This window comes from Narcine bancroftii, chromosome 5 (assembly GCF_036971445.1).
Source record: "Narcine bancroftii isolate sNarBan1 chromosome 5, sNarBan1.hap1, whole genome shotgun sequence".
In the NCBI taxonomy this organism is placed as follows: Eukaryota; Metazoa; Chordata; class Chondrichthyes; order Torpediniformes; family Narcinidae; genus Narcine; species Narcine bancroftii.
The window spans coordinates 145,552,719-145,570,479 of NC_091473.1; the positions used below are offsets into that span (position 1 = coordinate 145,552,719).

Genomic DNA, 17,761 nt, shown 5'->3' on the forward strand with positions numbered 1-17,761 from the left:
TGCCCCAGGCGGAAACTGGAGTCGCCGGGGAAACACCCACAGGTATGGGGAAAATGTACTATAATGGACCTGTGTTCATATTAATATTTAGGTTAATGTTAAGCTATATTTCTTATAAATAAGTCTTATGTAATGTAGTCGGTTTGGAACAGGTTTACACACATACCCAAACAATACATTCAGAAATGATGGCATCTTTCGGAGTCATGACGTCAATTTAAAGAAATTGGATGCTTCATTCTGGCTTTCCACCCAATCTGAACAAAAATTTAAAAAGGATCCTCAAAGTTCAACAATGTGTTTGAAGCTGGGCCAAACTCAATCAAGTTCAAGCTATAACGGTTTTGGATTTTAACACAAAACACACACACACACACACACACACACACACACTTACATTTGCGCATAGTGAAGTTAAATTAAGAGTTAAGTTTAGAGATAAGTAAGTAATGTTATGTTATTAATAGTTTACACCATTTCATCAGATGCAAGGATCGACAATGAGATAGACAACAGACTCGCAAGGCAAATAGCGCCTTTGGAAGACTACACAAAAGAGACTGGAAAAACAACCAACTGAAAAACCTCACAAAGTTAAGCGTTTACAGAGCCGTTGTCATACCCACACTCCTGTTCGGCTCCAAATCATGGGTCCTCTACCGGCATCACCTACGGCACCTAAAACGCTTCCACCAGCGTTGTCTCCGCTCCATCCTCAACATTCAACTTCATCCCAAACATCGAAGTACTCAAAATGGCAGAGGCCGACAGCATTGAATCCACGCTGCTGAAGATCCAACTGCGCTGGGTAGGTCACGTCTCCAGAATGGAGGACCACCGCCTTCCCAAGATCGTGTTATATGGCGAGCTCTCCACTGGCCACCGTGGCAGAGGTGCACCAAAGAAGAGGTATAAGCTGCAGGCTCCTTTGTGGCTGACAAGTCCGATGCGGGACAGGCAGACACGGTTGCAGCGGTTGCAAGGGAAAATTGGTGGGTTGGGATTGGGTGTTGGGTTTTTCCTCCTTTGTCTTTTGACAGTGAGGTGGGCTCTGTGGTCTTCTTCAAAGGAGGTTGCTGCCCGCCAAACTGTGAGGCGCCAAGATGCACGGTTTGGGGCGAGATCAGCCCACTGGCGGTGGTCAATGTGGCAGGCACCAAGAGCTTTCTTTAGGCAGTCCTTGTACCTCTTCTTTGGTGCACCTCTGTCTTGGCGGCCAGTGGAGAGCTCACCATATAACACGATCTTGGGAAGGCGATGGTCCTCCATTCTGGAGACGTGACCTACCCAGCGCATTTGATCTTCAGCAGCGTGGATTCGATGCTGTCGGACTCTGCCATCTCGAGTACTTAGATGTTGGAGATGAAGTCACTCCAATGAATGTTGAGGATGGAGCGGAGACAATGCTGGTGGAAGCGTTCTAGGAGCCGTAGGTGATGCCTGTAGAGGACCCATGATTCGGAGCTGAACAGGAGTGTGGGTATGACAACGGCTCTGTATACACTAATCTTTGTGAGGTTTTTCAGTTGGTTGTTTTTCCAGACTCTTTTGTGTAGTCTTCCAAAGGCGCTATTTGCCTTGGCGAGTCTGTTGTCTATCTCGTTGTCGATCCTTGCATCCGATGAAATGGGGCAGCTGAGATAGGTAAACTGGTTGACCGTTTTGAGTTTTGTGTGCCCGATGGAGATGTTGGGGGGCTGGTAGTCATGGTGGGGAGCTGGCTGATGGAGAACCTCAGTTTTCTTCAGGCTGACTTCCAGGCCAAACATTTTGGCAGTTTCCGCAAAACAGGACGTCAAGCGCTGAAGAGCTGGCTCTGAATGGGCAACTAAAGCGGCATCGTCTGCAAAGAGTAGTTCACGGACAAGTTGCTCTTGTGTTTTGGTGTGAGCTTGCAGGCGCCTCAGATTGAAGAGACTGCCATCCGTGCGGTACCGGATGTAAACGGCGTCTTAATTGTTGAGGTCTTTCATGGCTTGGTTCAGCATCATGCTGAAGAAGATTGAAAAGAGGGTTGGTGCGAGAACACAGCCTTGCTTCACGCCATTGTTAATGGAGAAGGGTTCAGAGAGCTCATTGCTGTATCTGACCCAACCTTGTTGGTTTTTGTGCAGTTGGATAACCATGTTGAGGAACTTTGGGGGGCATCCGAGGTGCTCTAGTATTTGCCAAAGCCCTTTCCTACCATATTCCATTAAAAAAAAGTACTAAACCCTCCTTATCCCATAACCCTTGATTTTTCTTCCATCCATGTGCCTGTCTGAGAGTCTCTTAAATGCCCCTAATGTTTCAGCCTCCACAACCATCCCTGGCAATGCATTCCAGGCCCCCACAACTCTCTGTGTAAGAAATAAAACTTACCCCTGACGTCTCCCCTAAACTTCCCTCTGGTGTTTGCTGATCCAGCCCTGGGTAACAGGCGCTGGCCATCCACCCTTTCGATGCCTTTCATAATCTTTTAGTCCTCTATCAAGTCTCCTCTCATCCTTCTACGCTCCAAAGAGAAAAGTCCCAGCTCTGTCAACCTTGTTTCCCAATCCAGGCAACATCCTGGCAAATCTCCTCTGCACCCTCTCCACAGCTTCCACATCCTTCCTGTAATGAGGTGGCCAGAACTGAACACAATACTCGAAGTGTGATCTCACACATATGCAGTTCAAGTATTCATCAATACAAAGAAATAAATATATTTTTTTAAATATAAAGTGTCTTGGATGTTTACCGTGAAGCAGGAAACTCTCTGCTAGAGAAACTCAGAGGGTTGATCAACATCAGGAAGAGAAGAATAGTCTACATTTCAGGCCAGAGCTGTTCTCAACATTTAGGTGCATTAAGACTTTAATACTTAAGTGTGGGTGGATTTGTCTGCACAGCACGCAAATCAAAGCTCATCCCCAAATCTCAGTACAAGGACTTTACTTAATATTTATGCCCCAAATGCAGATGATAAAATATTTATTTCAGATTATTTTTATGTTTGGGTCAGACTAATGATAATATTTTAGTTGGTGGTGATTTTAATTATGTTTTGGACCCTTTATTAGATAAATCTCCGAAGAAAGTTAAAAAAGCCAAGGTGGCAATTCAGGTCCAAGCGTTGATGAAAGATCCTAATTTAGTAGATATTTGGAGACGTCTTAATCCAACAAAGAAAGATTTTTCCTTTTATTCATCTAGACAAGAATCGTTTTCAAGGATTGACTTTTTAGTATCGGCACATTTACAAGGGAAAATACAACAAGTGGAATATAAAAGTAGGGTGATTTCAGATCATTCTCTGTTATATTTTACATATGAAACTTCTGAGAAAACTCAAATTGCTTATTGTGGGAGATTTAATACAATGTTGTTAAAAATACGGAATTTATTGATTTTTTGAAAAAACATTAATTTTTTTAAAGAAAATTTTAAATCTGTTCAAAGTAAGTTTGTATTATGGGATGCTATGAAAGCCTATTTGAGAGGACAAATAATCAGTTATACTTCTAAAATAAAAAAAAATCGATTAAATCAGGGTCTTGAATTCGATAAACAGATCGATGAGTTAGAAAAGGAATTTCAGAAAGATGCTACAGAAGATCAGAAAATAGAATTATCTAGGTTGAAATTGAAATATAATACTTTGGAATCATCAATTTGAATGTGTGATTAATAGGACTAAACAATGGTATTACAAATGGGGAGAGAAAGCACATAAGGTATTGGCGTGGCAATTAAAGAAAGAACAGATATTGAGTACTATTAATGCTGTTAGAATTCTCTTATTACTTATAAACATAAACTTCATGAGATTAATTATGAATTTTATAAAAAGTTATATACATATGAAGGAAAACAAGAAACTGGATCGATTTATGGAGAGTAGCTTTGAATAAATTAACTTGGAAACAAGAGTTTACCACATTTTCAAAATGATTATGAAGCAGCCCAACTTAAATTTATTGGTTCATTGATGGATTTGGTACGGCCTCCTAGTTGGGCTAAAATTGAGATGGCAAATATTTCTGAATTTGAAATACATCAATTTTTATTTAGGTAGAATATAAATTTGTTACAACAATATAATGTGCCTTTACTAAAATATTTAATGAAGTTATGGATAAAGAAAAATAAAATGATAGGCTCTAGGGATAAATTATTGGCTTTGACTCCGTTGTATAATAATCAACTTATTTCTTTTTCAATATATAATCAAAGTTTATTGCATTGGAGATTTAAAGGTGTGAAAAATTTGGGAGATTGTTTTAAAGAGGGTAAGTTTTTATCTTTTAATCAGATGAGGGACAGTTATGGTATTGATAAGAACTCTTTGTTTCTTTATTATCAAATTCGATCTTTGGTAGAGATATGATTTTACCTAAAATGACTAAATTTGAGACTTTTCTTATGAAGGTACCAGAGAGGGGTTATATTTCATCTATGTATCAAATATTACAGGATGGTATGGATAAAAAGGGTTGGGATAGATCTAAAATTAAATGGGAAGAGGATATCGGTTTTATTTTTTCCGAGGTTGATTGGTTAGATATCTGTTATGTTAGTGAAACTAGTTTGATAAATGCACCTTATGCAATGATTAATTACAATTTTTTACATCAATTATATTTGACACCTGAAAAATTAAAAAAAATATGGTTTTCATGAATCAGATTTGTGTTTTCAATGTGGTGATATGATTGGAACTTTTTTTCATGCTGTTTGGTCATGTATACATATACAATCTTTTTGGAAGAAAATTCAATCGTTTTTAGAATACCTGTATAAGCTTAAAATAGTTTTAGATCCGACAGTATTTTTATTGGGTAGTTTGCAACCTCTGAAAGGTTTGGGATTAGATAAATTCCAGCTTGCTTTTGTATATTTAGCTTTAACCGTAGCGAAAAAATGTATTGTTAGTACGTGGAAAGATTCAAATATGATTGATATTAATAAATGGCAGAATGAGATGAAATATTGTTTAATAATGGAAAAAATTACATATGTTTCACACGATAATTATAATTTTTCAATTAATAAGTGGCTGTTATATTTACATTTCAATTTATATTGACTAGATTTTAATATGCATATTTAACTTTTTCTTTAATATTCTTTCTTTTTTCTTTTTTATGGCTCTCCTTAGGAGAGTTGGCTGAGGGGGGGGGGATCTTTTTTCTTGTTCATGTTCAATTGCTGTATATGTCATATATTGTTTGTTTTTTGAACGAATAAATAAAGTAAAAAAAAAATACCTGAGTACTCACAAACACCTGTGAAGCCAAATGTCCCAAGCATTATGGTGCCCTCAAATGGGGGCACTATGTATAAAAAAGCTGTAATTTCTACACGATCAAACCAAAATGTAGACAAATGTCCTTGAATAAAATCTGGAACATGCACTTTTAATACATGAATTGTTTGAGCTGCATCCATATAAATGAATGTACCCTGGTTTCATATCCCAGGATGAAATCAAGACAACTCAACAAGAGGTTCTAAGAAGACATTTCCACTCAGTGGCACTGACCTCAACCACCATGAAGTGCTTTGAGCGACTGGCAAAGGTACACACCACATTGCACCTTCTAGTTATATTGTACCCATTCCAGATTGCCTATCGTCCAGTTGATGGAATGGCCTTGACCCTCCACTCAGCCCTGACCCACCGAGAGAACGATGCCTCACATGCCAGGCTTCATTGACTTCAGCTTAGCGTTCAACACAATACCCAAGACTGGTGGATAAACTGTCCTCGCTGGGACTCAACACCCTTCTCTTCAAAATGGATTGTGGACTTCTTGGCTGCAGTCTGTCCGAGTTGCTAACAAAATCTCACGTCCCATCACGCATCTCAGGGCTGTGTGCTCAACCGCTCATGTTCATATCACTGACTCATGACCGCATTGCCCGATTTGGTTCAAACAGAATCAAGTTTATGGATGAAACAGGAGTCATCCCCAAAAATGAGTCGAACTACAGAGGGGACACTCATCAAATAGTGTGAGAACAATCCGAGTATCAATGTGAAAACAAAGGAAATGATTAGGAACTTCAGGATGGAAGTTGACTACTTCCCTCTATACATCAATGGTCCCGTGGTAGAGAGAGTATGTAAAGGATGATCCATGCTGGAGCTAGAACATGTCCTCATCAGCAGCGCCTACACTTCCTGAGGTGGAAGAGGGCAGGGTTACCAGCCCCATCCTGGGAACATCTCACAGGACTACCATAGTGTTCTGTCTGGCTGCATCATTGTGTGGGATGGGAGCTGCAAAGCATTGGATCAGAAGTCAATGGATCATCAAAACGGCCAAGGTCACCATTTCTGCTATTGCTGACATTCCTTGGGCCTGTTGCTTAAATAGGGCTTAAAAATCGATCACACCTTATCTCTGACCTACTACCATCAGGAAGGATATACAGTGGTCTGAATGGGGAATACACCCAAATTTATAACTTGCATGTACTACACTCTCCAGAGCAAAAGTGCAAAACCAGGGTTGCAGAGGTCAAGGGAAAGATGGGAGTCAGACTTGGGTGTGGGGATTCCAGAAAGAAGCTGGTCAGATTGGAGCAAGGACAGCCTGAGATCAATTATAAAGGCCAGATATGGACTAGTTCAGTTTCATTTTGTTTATACCAATTATATCTTACCCTCCAAAAGTTACACAGATCAAAAGCCAAATTTTCAGAGATGTGTTTCAGATGTGGGACTGAGACAGGAACTTTTCTACGTGCCACATGCTCGTGCGTGAAGGTGAGGCCGTTTTGGTAAGAAATTGCAGAAAAATGAACCAGAGTGCCCTTCGTGGGCGACCAGAACCCCTATCTACGAGGTAATTTCATGGAAATAGACAACAAATTGAATAAATATCAAATCTCATTTATAAAAAATAGCACTCCCCTCTACTTATAGCACGATGGACTGTGGAAATGAACAGCTGTTACCTATGGAAAAAAATCATATACATCTTAAAGTATATGACACTTCTGTAAAGGTCTGGCAGCCAGACCTGGGGCCCAGATACAGTAATAAAAAGGGACGAAAAAGGATATACAATTATTATATACAAAAGTGTAGTTTCCCCAACTGCTTATCAGTCACCAACGAGCCTGCAGCAGACGTGGACATTACCCCTCCATAAATCTTCGTCCGCGAAGCCAAGCCAAAGAGAAGACTCTATATACTGAAAATATATGTAAACTCTGACAGTGAACAGGGGGAAAGGAGGGAGGGACTATTTAACATAACATAACAATTACAGCACGGAAACAGGCCATTAGGCCCTTCTAGTCTGCACTGAACCAAACACCCCTCTCTAGTCCCACATCCCTGCACAATGCCCATAACCCTCCATCTTCTTCTCATCCATATACCTGTCCAATCTTTTCTTAAATAATACAATTGACTCCGCTGCCACTATTTCTCCCGGAAGCTCATTCCACACGGCTACCACTCTCTGAGTAAAGAAGTTCCCCCTCAGGTTACCTCTAAACCTTTGCCCCTTAATTCTTAACTCATGTCCTCTTGTTTTAATCTTTCGTCCTCTTAACGGAAATAGTCTATCCACATCCACTCTGTCTATCCCTTTCATAATCTTAAATACTTCTATCAAATCCCCTCTCAACCTTCTACGCTCCAAAGAATAAAGGCCCAATCTGTCCAATCTCTCCCTATACTCTAGATGCTTAAACCCAGGTAACATTCTGGTAAACCTTCTCTGCACTCTCTCCACTCTGTTTATATCCTTCCTATAATTAGGCGACCAGAACTGCACACAGAACTCCAAATTAGGCCGCACCAACGTCTTATACAGTCTCAACATCACCTCCCAACTCCTATATTCCATGCAATGATTGATAAAGGCCAGCATACTAAAAGCCTTCTTCACCACCCTATTCACGTGAGTTTCTACCTTCAGGGAACGATGTACCGTCACTCCTAAATCTAGTTTGTGTTTGTGTTTGTAAGAAAAACTTTAAATATATTGTACATTCAAAATGTTTTGAAAAAAAAATCAAAAATATTCCAAAAAAAGTGGAATAGGAGAATCAAAATCAGGATGGCCAGGCTGGGAAATAGCTTCTTTCCGCAGGCTGTGAGATGGATGAACAGTATCCTGTAACTTTAGGTCTCTAATAAATGAAAAGAGTAAATTATTTCAAAATATTTATACATATTTAATATTGCATTTTTATATACTTACGTGATTAATGGTGTGTATTATGTGTGTGTGTGTATCGTGGTGCAGAGAAACACCATTTTGTCTGGTTGTAAATGTATGGTCAGATAATAAACTTGAAGGAAAATCCATCTGTGGGGCTGCAACAAGACAGCATTTTGGTACATCTTGACATTGTACTCATGTATACAACTATAAATGCTTATTGTGACTGGTATTTAATTTGGACCGTTAATGATCTGCCATGATTTCAGTTTCAATAACTGAAATTAGGATATAAACAGGAGTTCAAAACATGCTCAAATTACCGGTCAAAACAGAGGCTCCTTTCAAAGAAGACATTCCAGTAATAAAAAGCTGTTTTTTATTTAACAATTCTTCCCAGAGACTCAGGCCACAATAGAATATCACATCATTCAAGCTTTAATAACATAAGCCAGTCAGAAATGTGATCTTCAGCGTTTATTAAAACCTTTAAGTCCATAAACGACAACAAAGTTACTGTAGAATTTATCGCATACAGCTAGCATACAACAGCATGTCCTCAGTCTAAATGAAATACAAAAGATTTTAACATTTTCATACAAAGGAACTTTTCAATTTATTAATGTGACCTTACATTTCTTTAGTTACATAAAATCTGCTACAGCAAAGTATCTTATACTTCCCTTGCACATACAGGTAAATATGGGTGGATGGGGAAAAAAAAATTGCTGTTGGTGCCAGCCTTCTAATGGACATTGTTGTGCAAACGTTTGACAGCCAAGACGACAAACAGAATGTTGGATATTGCAGCTCATACCGGTAATGCAAATGTCTACAAAGGTCTTACTTCCATGAGTGCCCTTCAGATTGAGAGGATAGTGTGACAATGTTTCTTTCGTGCCAACTCAAGCAAATACACTGGTTCTATGCCAAATTAAGTAGATTTCTCAAGTTCATTTCTTTGCTGTAAACCTTGGAACTGACCTGAATCCAACCTACATAAGAAACCATTTCAATTTAAACCGTTTGAGGTTTGTTTCACATATATACATATAAATATTCAAATATATATATATAATATATATATATATATATGTGTGTAAAAGGTCAAAATTGGTGTGCCACAAGTGTGAAAATAAAAAGTTTGATTAAAATGAATGTTAAAAATGTTAGCATGTATAGATACAATGAATCCATACTTCATGACCCAACAACACAGAAACACAAGGAAAATTGCTTAACTAGCACACAAGGGCTAGTTTTTTCCGTAGCAACAGATTATGCCATTAGATGACAATGCACCTAACCAGTAGCTGAACCTAACGCTTGCAAACTCTACGATCTGTTCCCAGGGAGACAAACACGTATATAAAAATTGTAAAGATCGTGGAAACATGGCAGTTGTTACCTGTTAAGTATCTCACAAATCATGGACCAAAGCCTTCAACATTATAGTTCCGAAAAGCCAGTGATAGAGTGATGGAAATGGAGTTTAAGCATTTCCCAAACATCATTTTAGCATCACAAGGCTGCACCTCAAACACAACCCTGGCAGTGACCACTGTTATTTTTGCAGCATCTTCAAAAATGGAGGATGACAGGTCAACTGCACAAGCATTTAGTGAGTTTGCTCACTATGCTACCTGCAACTCGGGACAGAATCCATTTGCAAAAACCACTTGCCACGCCATTTAAGGGTTCTGCACAACCAGAACTATTTCACATCTCCATTCCCTGTTGGTATCTGGCGCTGCTGTGTCATTTCTTCCTTTTGAAGTATAGCGCTGGTAACAGGGCCCATGCCCTTTCCTGCCTCCTCTCACCACCCACCACCCCCCCCCACCTACCTGCCCATCGTCTGCTCATAAACACGATGCAATTGGAAGTGCGCAGGAGGGCGAACCCGCAAACAGACTACGGTTTGACATGCTGGTGCAAACACAGCTAATATAAATGGGCAAGAAAGCTGGCCTGAAAGTTTGCCTCACGGGCAGCTTCAAATCAGGTGAAGTTCAGCAGGCGGCAGCATCCGGTAACGTGAGACCTGGATCCTGCCCAGATATGTGTACAAAAAAAACCTGGGAAGTGCAGCTGAATTTGACAGTACAGGAGTATTCAAGGCACAGGCTCTGCGTACCCTGCTCCAACCATCCAATTAATTCGACTTCATTTTGGTCCTATCCAGGAGAATTGCTTTTGTTTAGTCTATATATAAATCCACAGAACAAGTACTACTTATTCAAAAATAAAAGATGCCAAAGATGCTGTCTAGGTTCCAGGAGTCTGATTGTTAATTTCTACAAGGTAAGGTGTTCTACAACTGTGACCTCTCAGACATAACAGACATAAACTGTAGCTGGCAAGCACAAGAAGCAATGTTCAGCTTTCACTTTGGGCTAATTCACACCAAGTGCAAAAAAAAGAGAAACTCCTGAAACACTTTGCTCTATCTTTACACTTAAACAAAATGTTTCACTCTCTGCAAATTTGCCATTTTTTTTTTGTTTTTAAAAAGGGGGAGGGGTTGGGTTGGGGGAGGGAGGCGCTAACAAACTACATGACACAAAGGCAACGGCTGTAGAACAGAGAGGAAGAAGGGAGACGATAAGAACGTGGTCTACGGTTTTTTCGTTTGTGTTGCAACACGGGGAGTGCTTTGCGTAAATGCGTCTGTGTGTGTGAGGGCTGTGCTGACTGGACACATGAATTATGGCAAGGAGGATCTCAGCCTTGTGGAATGAAGAAACTAGGTAATTGTTTCGACGAGTAAGATGGTTTCAGCTCCACCCCATCTGTTAGCAGAATGCAAAGATCCCAATACAAGCCCTGATGGTCTCTTTCTCTCTCTAAAAATCGGCAAATTCCTTCGCACATTTTTCAGTTAAAGAGACGCGGATGTCTTCCTCTTCATAATCGTCAAAATTGCTGGTGTCACCTGGGCCTCTGCACTTTGGTATGAATGGAGCTTCCACCTGGAAACAAGAGACATGTGGTATTAGAGGAATTAAAAATAAAATTTAGACATCAAGCATGGTAACAGGCCATTTTGGCCCACGAGCCTGTGGCACCCAATTAACCTACAACCCAGTATGATTTGAATGGTGGGAGGAAACCGGACAGAGCCCCTGGGGGAAAACCCACGCAGACGCGGGGAGAACTTACAAACTCATTACTTGTTTGTCTTAATAATGAAAAGGATTAAAAAAAAGGAAAGAAAAATTCTCCTTACTAATCTAGCCCCTCTCTCTAAACAAGGTGATCTGTATATATTTTAATTATGAATCGACTAACGGCCCCCAGGCAGGGAATCCCCGGAGCATCCACACCCCTTAAATCCTTAGATGATAATAATCCATGAATGGCCCCCATCTTCTCAAATTCACACTTTGCATCTTTAATCTAATTTTTTTCCAACTTAAATAAGACATATCACGTAACCATTGAAATTGAGTGGGTGAAACATCTTTCCACTTCATCAAAATTACTTGTCTAGCTATCAACAAAGCAAAAGCTCAAATTCTCTTCTGAGTTGAGGACAGAGATAGATCCTCTTCTAGAGATAAACCAGATAAAGCTATCAAAGGGTATGGTTTTCATTTAGTCTTAAGATTGATAGAGTTTGGAAAATCTCTTTCCAAAAAGTTCAGACACTCCCAAAACATATAAATCACAAATTTTACACATCAATTACACCCAATTACCCTACAACCCCCGATACCTTTCAAATGGTGGGAGGAAACTGGAGCCCCTGGGGAAAACCCACGCGGACACAGGGAGAACGTACAAACTCCTTACACACAGCACAGGATTCAAACTCTGGTACTGATCGCTGGTGCTGTAATAACATTGCACTAACTGCTACACCAACCAACAAGGTCAATGAAATTGGCCTCCCTGTACACACAACTTTACTGCAGAGATGGCTCTACAACCAGTCTTCAAACCCTTTGAACTGCAGATCACATTAAAACCACTTATGAGCAAAACCAAAAAAAAGACACATTATTACAATCCACATTTTAAAACAAAGCTCTGATTTAAATTTCGACAGAGAGCAATAGTAACAGGCCCTTCCAGCCCACAAAGACATGCTGCCCAAATATCCCAACACTCCCCCACGCCCCCACCCCCCAACCCCGCAACACACTTTTTGAATGGTGGTAGGAAATCCGAGCACCCGGGGAAAACCCAGGCAGACACGGGGAGAATGTACAAACTCCTTATAGAAAGCGCCGGATTTGAACCCGGGTCTTTGGCGCTGTAAAGGCTAACTGTGCTGCCCCGCAATCCTCACAGGTTGCAACTTGGGATCTCAAATTCTTGCACATTTTACAACAAGGCTCTAATTCTCACAGGTGGTAACTTGGAGCTCAAATTCTTACAATCCTCCAAAAACAAAACATACATCAACCCTAGTGCCCATCTGCACAGTTCATTTATGTGAAGCAATACTTTCATTTCATGTACTTGCGTTCAACTCCAATTACCCAAACTCTAATGTATGAAGGGCAGCTGCATTCTGTGGGTGGAACGGATCCAGAGAATCCCATCGCACTGGGCCTTGCAGCCTGTATTCCAGATGTACACAGTAACAGACCCTTTCAGCCCAAGCCGCCCAAATACCTCAATTAAGCTACAACTCCTGTACATTTTAAACGAATGGAGGAAACCAGAGCACCCAGAGGAAACCCACACAGACACTGGGAGAACATATAAAAACTTCTTACAGACAGCACATTAAACTAACACAAATTTTGCTTTCCACATTTTTATTAATAAATGGTTTTCATTTTATCCCCTAAACTTCCCATCAGCAAATCCCACTGAACTTGGTGAGACCCAGGACCCTGTGTCAGGTCTAACCTGGCACAGCTCTGTGGAGAATTCCCCAGAGTAATGGTGCAGGAATCCAAACAAGTGAGAGCAAACAGGACAATGTGCAGATGGAGGTGGCAGAATACCAGTAGTTCTGATTCGAACCGTCTGCAAAATTTGATTGGTTTTAAACTGGGATTTGGAGCTGCTGGACATGCACTGCTTCCCAAGGCCCATGTATCAGAGAACTCGGGAGAAATTGGACCACAGAGCATTGTCACCACTCAGTGGAGATTCAAATCAGGACTGACACAGCAGGAAGGTGTTTAGATAGCAATTTGCAATGATACAGAATATAGGAAGGAGGGAGGAAGGGAAAAAGGAGGGAGGTGAGAAAGGAAGGAGGGTGGGGAGAGGAGAGTGTGAAAGGAGGGAGGGAACGAGGGAGGGAGGAGGTGGAAGGGAAGGAGGGAAGTAGAGAGAGAGAGGAAGGGAAGGAAGGAGAGAAAGGAGGGGGAAAGGAGGGAGGGAGAGGGAAAGGAGGGAGGGAACAAGGGAGGTAGGGAGAGGGAAGGAAGGAGGGAGGGGGAAGATGGAGGGGAAAGGAGGGGGAAGATGGAGGGGAAAGGAGGAGAGGAAAATGAGGGAGGGGGAAAGGGAGGTGGGGAAAGGAGGGAGGGGGAAAGGAGGGGGGGGAAAAGGAGGGGGGAAAGAAGGGAGGGGGAGGGGAAAAGGAGGGAGGGGAAAGGAAGGATAGGGGAAAGGAGGGAGGGGAAAGGAGGGAGGAGGAAAAGGAGGGAGGGGGAGGGGAAAAGGAGGGAGTGGGAAAGAAGGGAGGGGGAGGGGAAAAGGAGGGAGGGGGAAAGAAGGGAGGGGGAGGGGAAAAGGAGGGAGGGGGAAAGGGAGGTGGGGAAAGGAGGGAGGGGGAGGGGAAAAGGAGGGAGGGGAAAGGAAGGATAGGGGAAAGGAGGGAGGGGAAAAGGAGGGAGGAGGAAAAGGAGGGAGGGGGAGGGGAAAAGGAGGGAGTGGGAAAGAAGGGAGGGGGAGGGGAAAAGGAGGGAGGGGGAAAGAAGGGAGGGGAGGGGAAAAGGAGGGAGGGGGAAAGGGGAAAAAGGAGGGAGAAAAGGAGGGAGGGGGAAAAGAGGGAGAGGGGAAAGGAGGGAGGGCAAGCTTTCCACCTATGTTTTGAAGCCAATAATCTTGGGATGCAGACTGTCCACTGAGAGAAGCGGTTAGTGGACTGACAGGAATCGCAATAAGCTGAGCTCAGTTCACCCCGAAATCTCCTGCGCCAAGTCATTTAAAGACCAGAACAAAGCACGCACCTTCCTCTGGTAAATGGCAATCCAATCTGTAGTGGCAAACCATTTGTGGTTCTTGATGTCATTCACACCATTTTTGAGATTACCATACCGTTTGGTCAGATCCACCTGAAGTAAATTTCGCAACAGATCTTTCAGATCTGAACTGAAGTGAGAGGGGAACCGTACCTGAAAATAAAGGAGCACATCAGTCGTTTCTCAGTAGCAACTCGAGTCCACTTTTCCCATGGACATCAGAATTTCCACACATTAGTGACTGCCATCACTACAGGAACCCTGCCTTCCTTCCCATTTTCCACCCTGGGATATCACTCAATCATCTCCCTCAGAATCAGAGTAGATACATCACATATAACCCTGAGATTCTTTTTCCTGTAGGCAAGGCAAAATTACCACTAATTGGTAATGCCAAAAAAAACTCTATGATTTATACATGCAAACAAATAAAGAAATGTAGAAATCTAAACAGATAATGAATATAAACTGCAATACAGAGAGAATAAAAAAAGCAATAAAGTGCACAATTAAGAGTCTTAAATGAGTCCCTGATTGAGTTTTTGTTGAGGAGTCTGATAGTGGAGGGGTAGCAGCTGTTCCTGAACCTGGTGGTGTGAGACTTGTGGCCCCGATACCTCTTTCAAGTGAGAACAGCGCGTGTGCTGGGTGGTGTGGATCCTTGATGATTGCTGCTGCTCTCTGACGTTCTTGATGGTGGGGAGGCTTTTATCCTTGATGTCCTGGGCTATGTCCATGACCTTTTGGAAGGTTTTATGGTCAGGGGTATTGGTGTCCCTATACCAGAATGGATTCCTGTATTTTGCAACAGGAGAAACCAACCAAGTTCATGCACAGGCTGTGATCGAGTGTCCAAGGTTTCAAAGCCCCAGAATGCTTTAGAAGGAATTAATGTGCACGAACCATCTTCAGGGCAAGTCCTACAACCAGCAACTGCCCATCTACTTAGACTGGCACCTTAAATAATCCCACGGACTGACAGGTCTGAAAGGCTAACACATCATTAAACACACCCTGCGTACAGCAATTCTATTAAAAACATACAAGCGCTGGAGGAACCCAGCAGGTCTTGCCATGTCCATAAGTGGTAAAGATATATATCCGACGTTTTGGGCCTGAGCTCTTCTTCGAGGTATTCCACAATGATTCAGAATAACTTGAAGAAGATCTGCAATTCTATTATTCAAGGGATACTATTAAACATAAAACATAGAAGATAGGAGCAGGAGAAGGTCATTCGACCCTTCGAGCCTGCTCCGCCATTCAACGAGATCATGGCTGATCTTAAAGTTCAGTACCCCGTCCCTGCCTTCTCTCCGTAACCTTTAATACCCTTATACTGAAGAAATATATCTAATTCCCTCTTAAATATATTTAATGAACCTGCCTCTACTGCCCTCTGTGGCAATGAATTCCACAGATTCACCACCCTCTGGGTCAAGAAATTCCTCCTCATCTCGGTCCTAAATGGTTTGCCTATTATCCTCAAACCATGGCCCCGGGTTCTGGATTTTCCCATCCTTGGAAACATCCCATCTGCATCCACTCTGTCCAGTCCTGCCAGAATTTTATAGGTCTCTATGAGATCCCCTCTCAATCTTCTAAACTCCAGCGAGTACAATCCCAATTGGCACAATCTTTCCTCACAAGTCATTCCTGCCATTCCAGGTATCAGCCTGGTGAATCGCCTTTGCACTCCCTCCATTGCACGAACATCCTTCCTTAGATAAGATGACCAAAACTGCACACAATACTCCAGGTGGGTTCTCACCAAGGCCCTGTACAGCTGCAGTAAGGTATCCTTGTTCCTAGACTCAAACCCTCTTGATATGAAGGCCAACATACCATTTGCCTTTTTAACCGCCTGCTGTACCTGCATGCTCGCCTTCAGAGACTGGTGTACAAGTATCCCTAGGTCTCTCTGCACTTCCCCATCTCTTAATCTATTGCCATTCAAATAGTAATCTGCCGTCCGGTTTGTATTACCAAAGTGGATAACCTCACATTTATCCACATTGTAGTGCATTTGCCATGTACCTGCCCAGTCCCTCAATTTATCCAAATCACACTGGAGCTTCCTGACCCCCTCTTCTGTGCACACAACCCCTCCTAGCTTAGTGTCATCTGCAAATTTGGAGATATTACATCCAATCCCCTCATCCAGATCATTAATGTAAATTGTGAACAGCTGGGGTCCCAGTATAGATCCCTGTGGCACCCCACTGGTCACCGCCTGCCACTCAGAAAACGAGCCGTTTATCCCAACTCTCTGTCTTCTACCTTCCAGCCAGTTCTCAATCCACATCAATACTTTGCCCCCAATCCCATGAGGCTTGATTTTGGAAGCCAGTCGTTTATCGAAGGCCTTTTGGAAGTCCAGGTACACCACATCCACTGGCTCTCCCCCATCTATTTTACCTGTCACCATCTCAAAGAATTCCAATAGATTTGTCAAGCACGATTTACCTTTTGTAAATCCATGTTGACTCCGTCCGATCCCTTCTCTGCTAGTCATATGCTCCGCTATTACATCCTTAATAATGGATTCCATCATTTTGCCCACTACTGATGTAAGGCTCACCGGCCTATAATTCCCCGCTTTTTCTCTACCCCCCTTTTTAAATAGTGGGGTAACATTAGCTACCCTCCAATCCATGGGTACTGATCCTGAGTCTATCGAGTTCTGGAAAATAATTCTTAAAGCATCTGCTATCTGAATGGCCACTTCCTTAAGTACCCTAGGATGTAGATTATCAGGCCCTTGGGATTTATCTGCCTTCAATCCCATCAATTTCCCCAAGACCATGTCCTTAGAGATAGTGATTTCTTTCAGTTCCTCCCTATGTTTCCCAACATCCTTGGGAGGTTATTTCTATCCTCTCTTGTAAAAACAGAACTAAAGTAAGAATTTAATTGGTCTGCCATTTCCTTATTCCCCATTATATATTCCCCTGATTCCGACTGCAAGGGACCTACTCTGGATTTCACCAATCTTTTCCTCTTGACTTATTTATAAAAGCTTTTGCAGTCGGTTTTTATATTTGCTGCAAGCTTACTTTTGTAATTTATTTTTGCCCTCTTGATTAATCCCTTTGTCGTCCTTTGGTGCATCTTGAACTGCTCCCAGTCTTCGGTTGCGGTACTTTTTTTGGCCAATTGATATGCTCTCTCTTTGGACCTAATGCTGTCTCTAATTTCCCTTGTTATCCACGGTTGAGTCACCTTTTTTGGTTTATTTTTATGCCAAACGATGTTTGCAATTTCTCCATTAGATCTGTGAATGCTTTCCATTGTCTATCCACAGTCAACTCCCCCATAAACACCACCCAATCAATCTTACTCAACTCCCATCTCATACCATCATAATTCCTTTTATTTAAATTCAAGACCTTAGTCTCGGTTTTAATTTCATCACTCTCCATGTCGAGTGAGAATTCGATCATATTGTGATCGCTCCTACCC

At 42.0% G+C, this 17,761-nt stretch overlaps 1 protein-coding gene across 3 annotated transcripts in view; it reads right to left on the reverse strand.

The window, feature by feature from the left end:
* Nucleotides 1-8,609: 8,609 nt before the first annotated feature.
* The window catches only part of prkacba (protein kinase, cAMP-dependent, catalytic, beta a), a 235,918-nt gene continuing 226,766 nt past the window's right edge, over nt 8,610-17,761 (reverse strand). For all 3 annotated transcript variants that reach the window (XM_069939348.1, XM_069939349.1, XM_069939347.1), the window contains 2 exons: nt 14,288-14,452; nt 8,610-11,119 (listed from right to left, as the gene is read on the reverse strand). In XM_069939348.1, the coding sequence (XP_069795449.1) occupies nt 10,994-11,119; nt 14,288-14,452 (291 nt within the window). In that variant the 3' untranslated portion in view covers nt 8,610-10,993. The remainder of the gene's footprint in view (nt 11,120-14,287; nt 14,453-17,761) is intronic.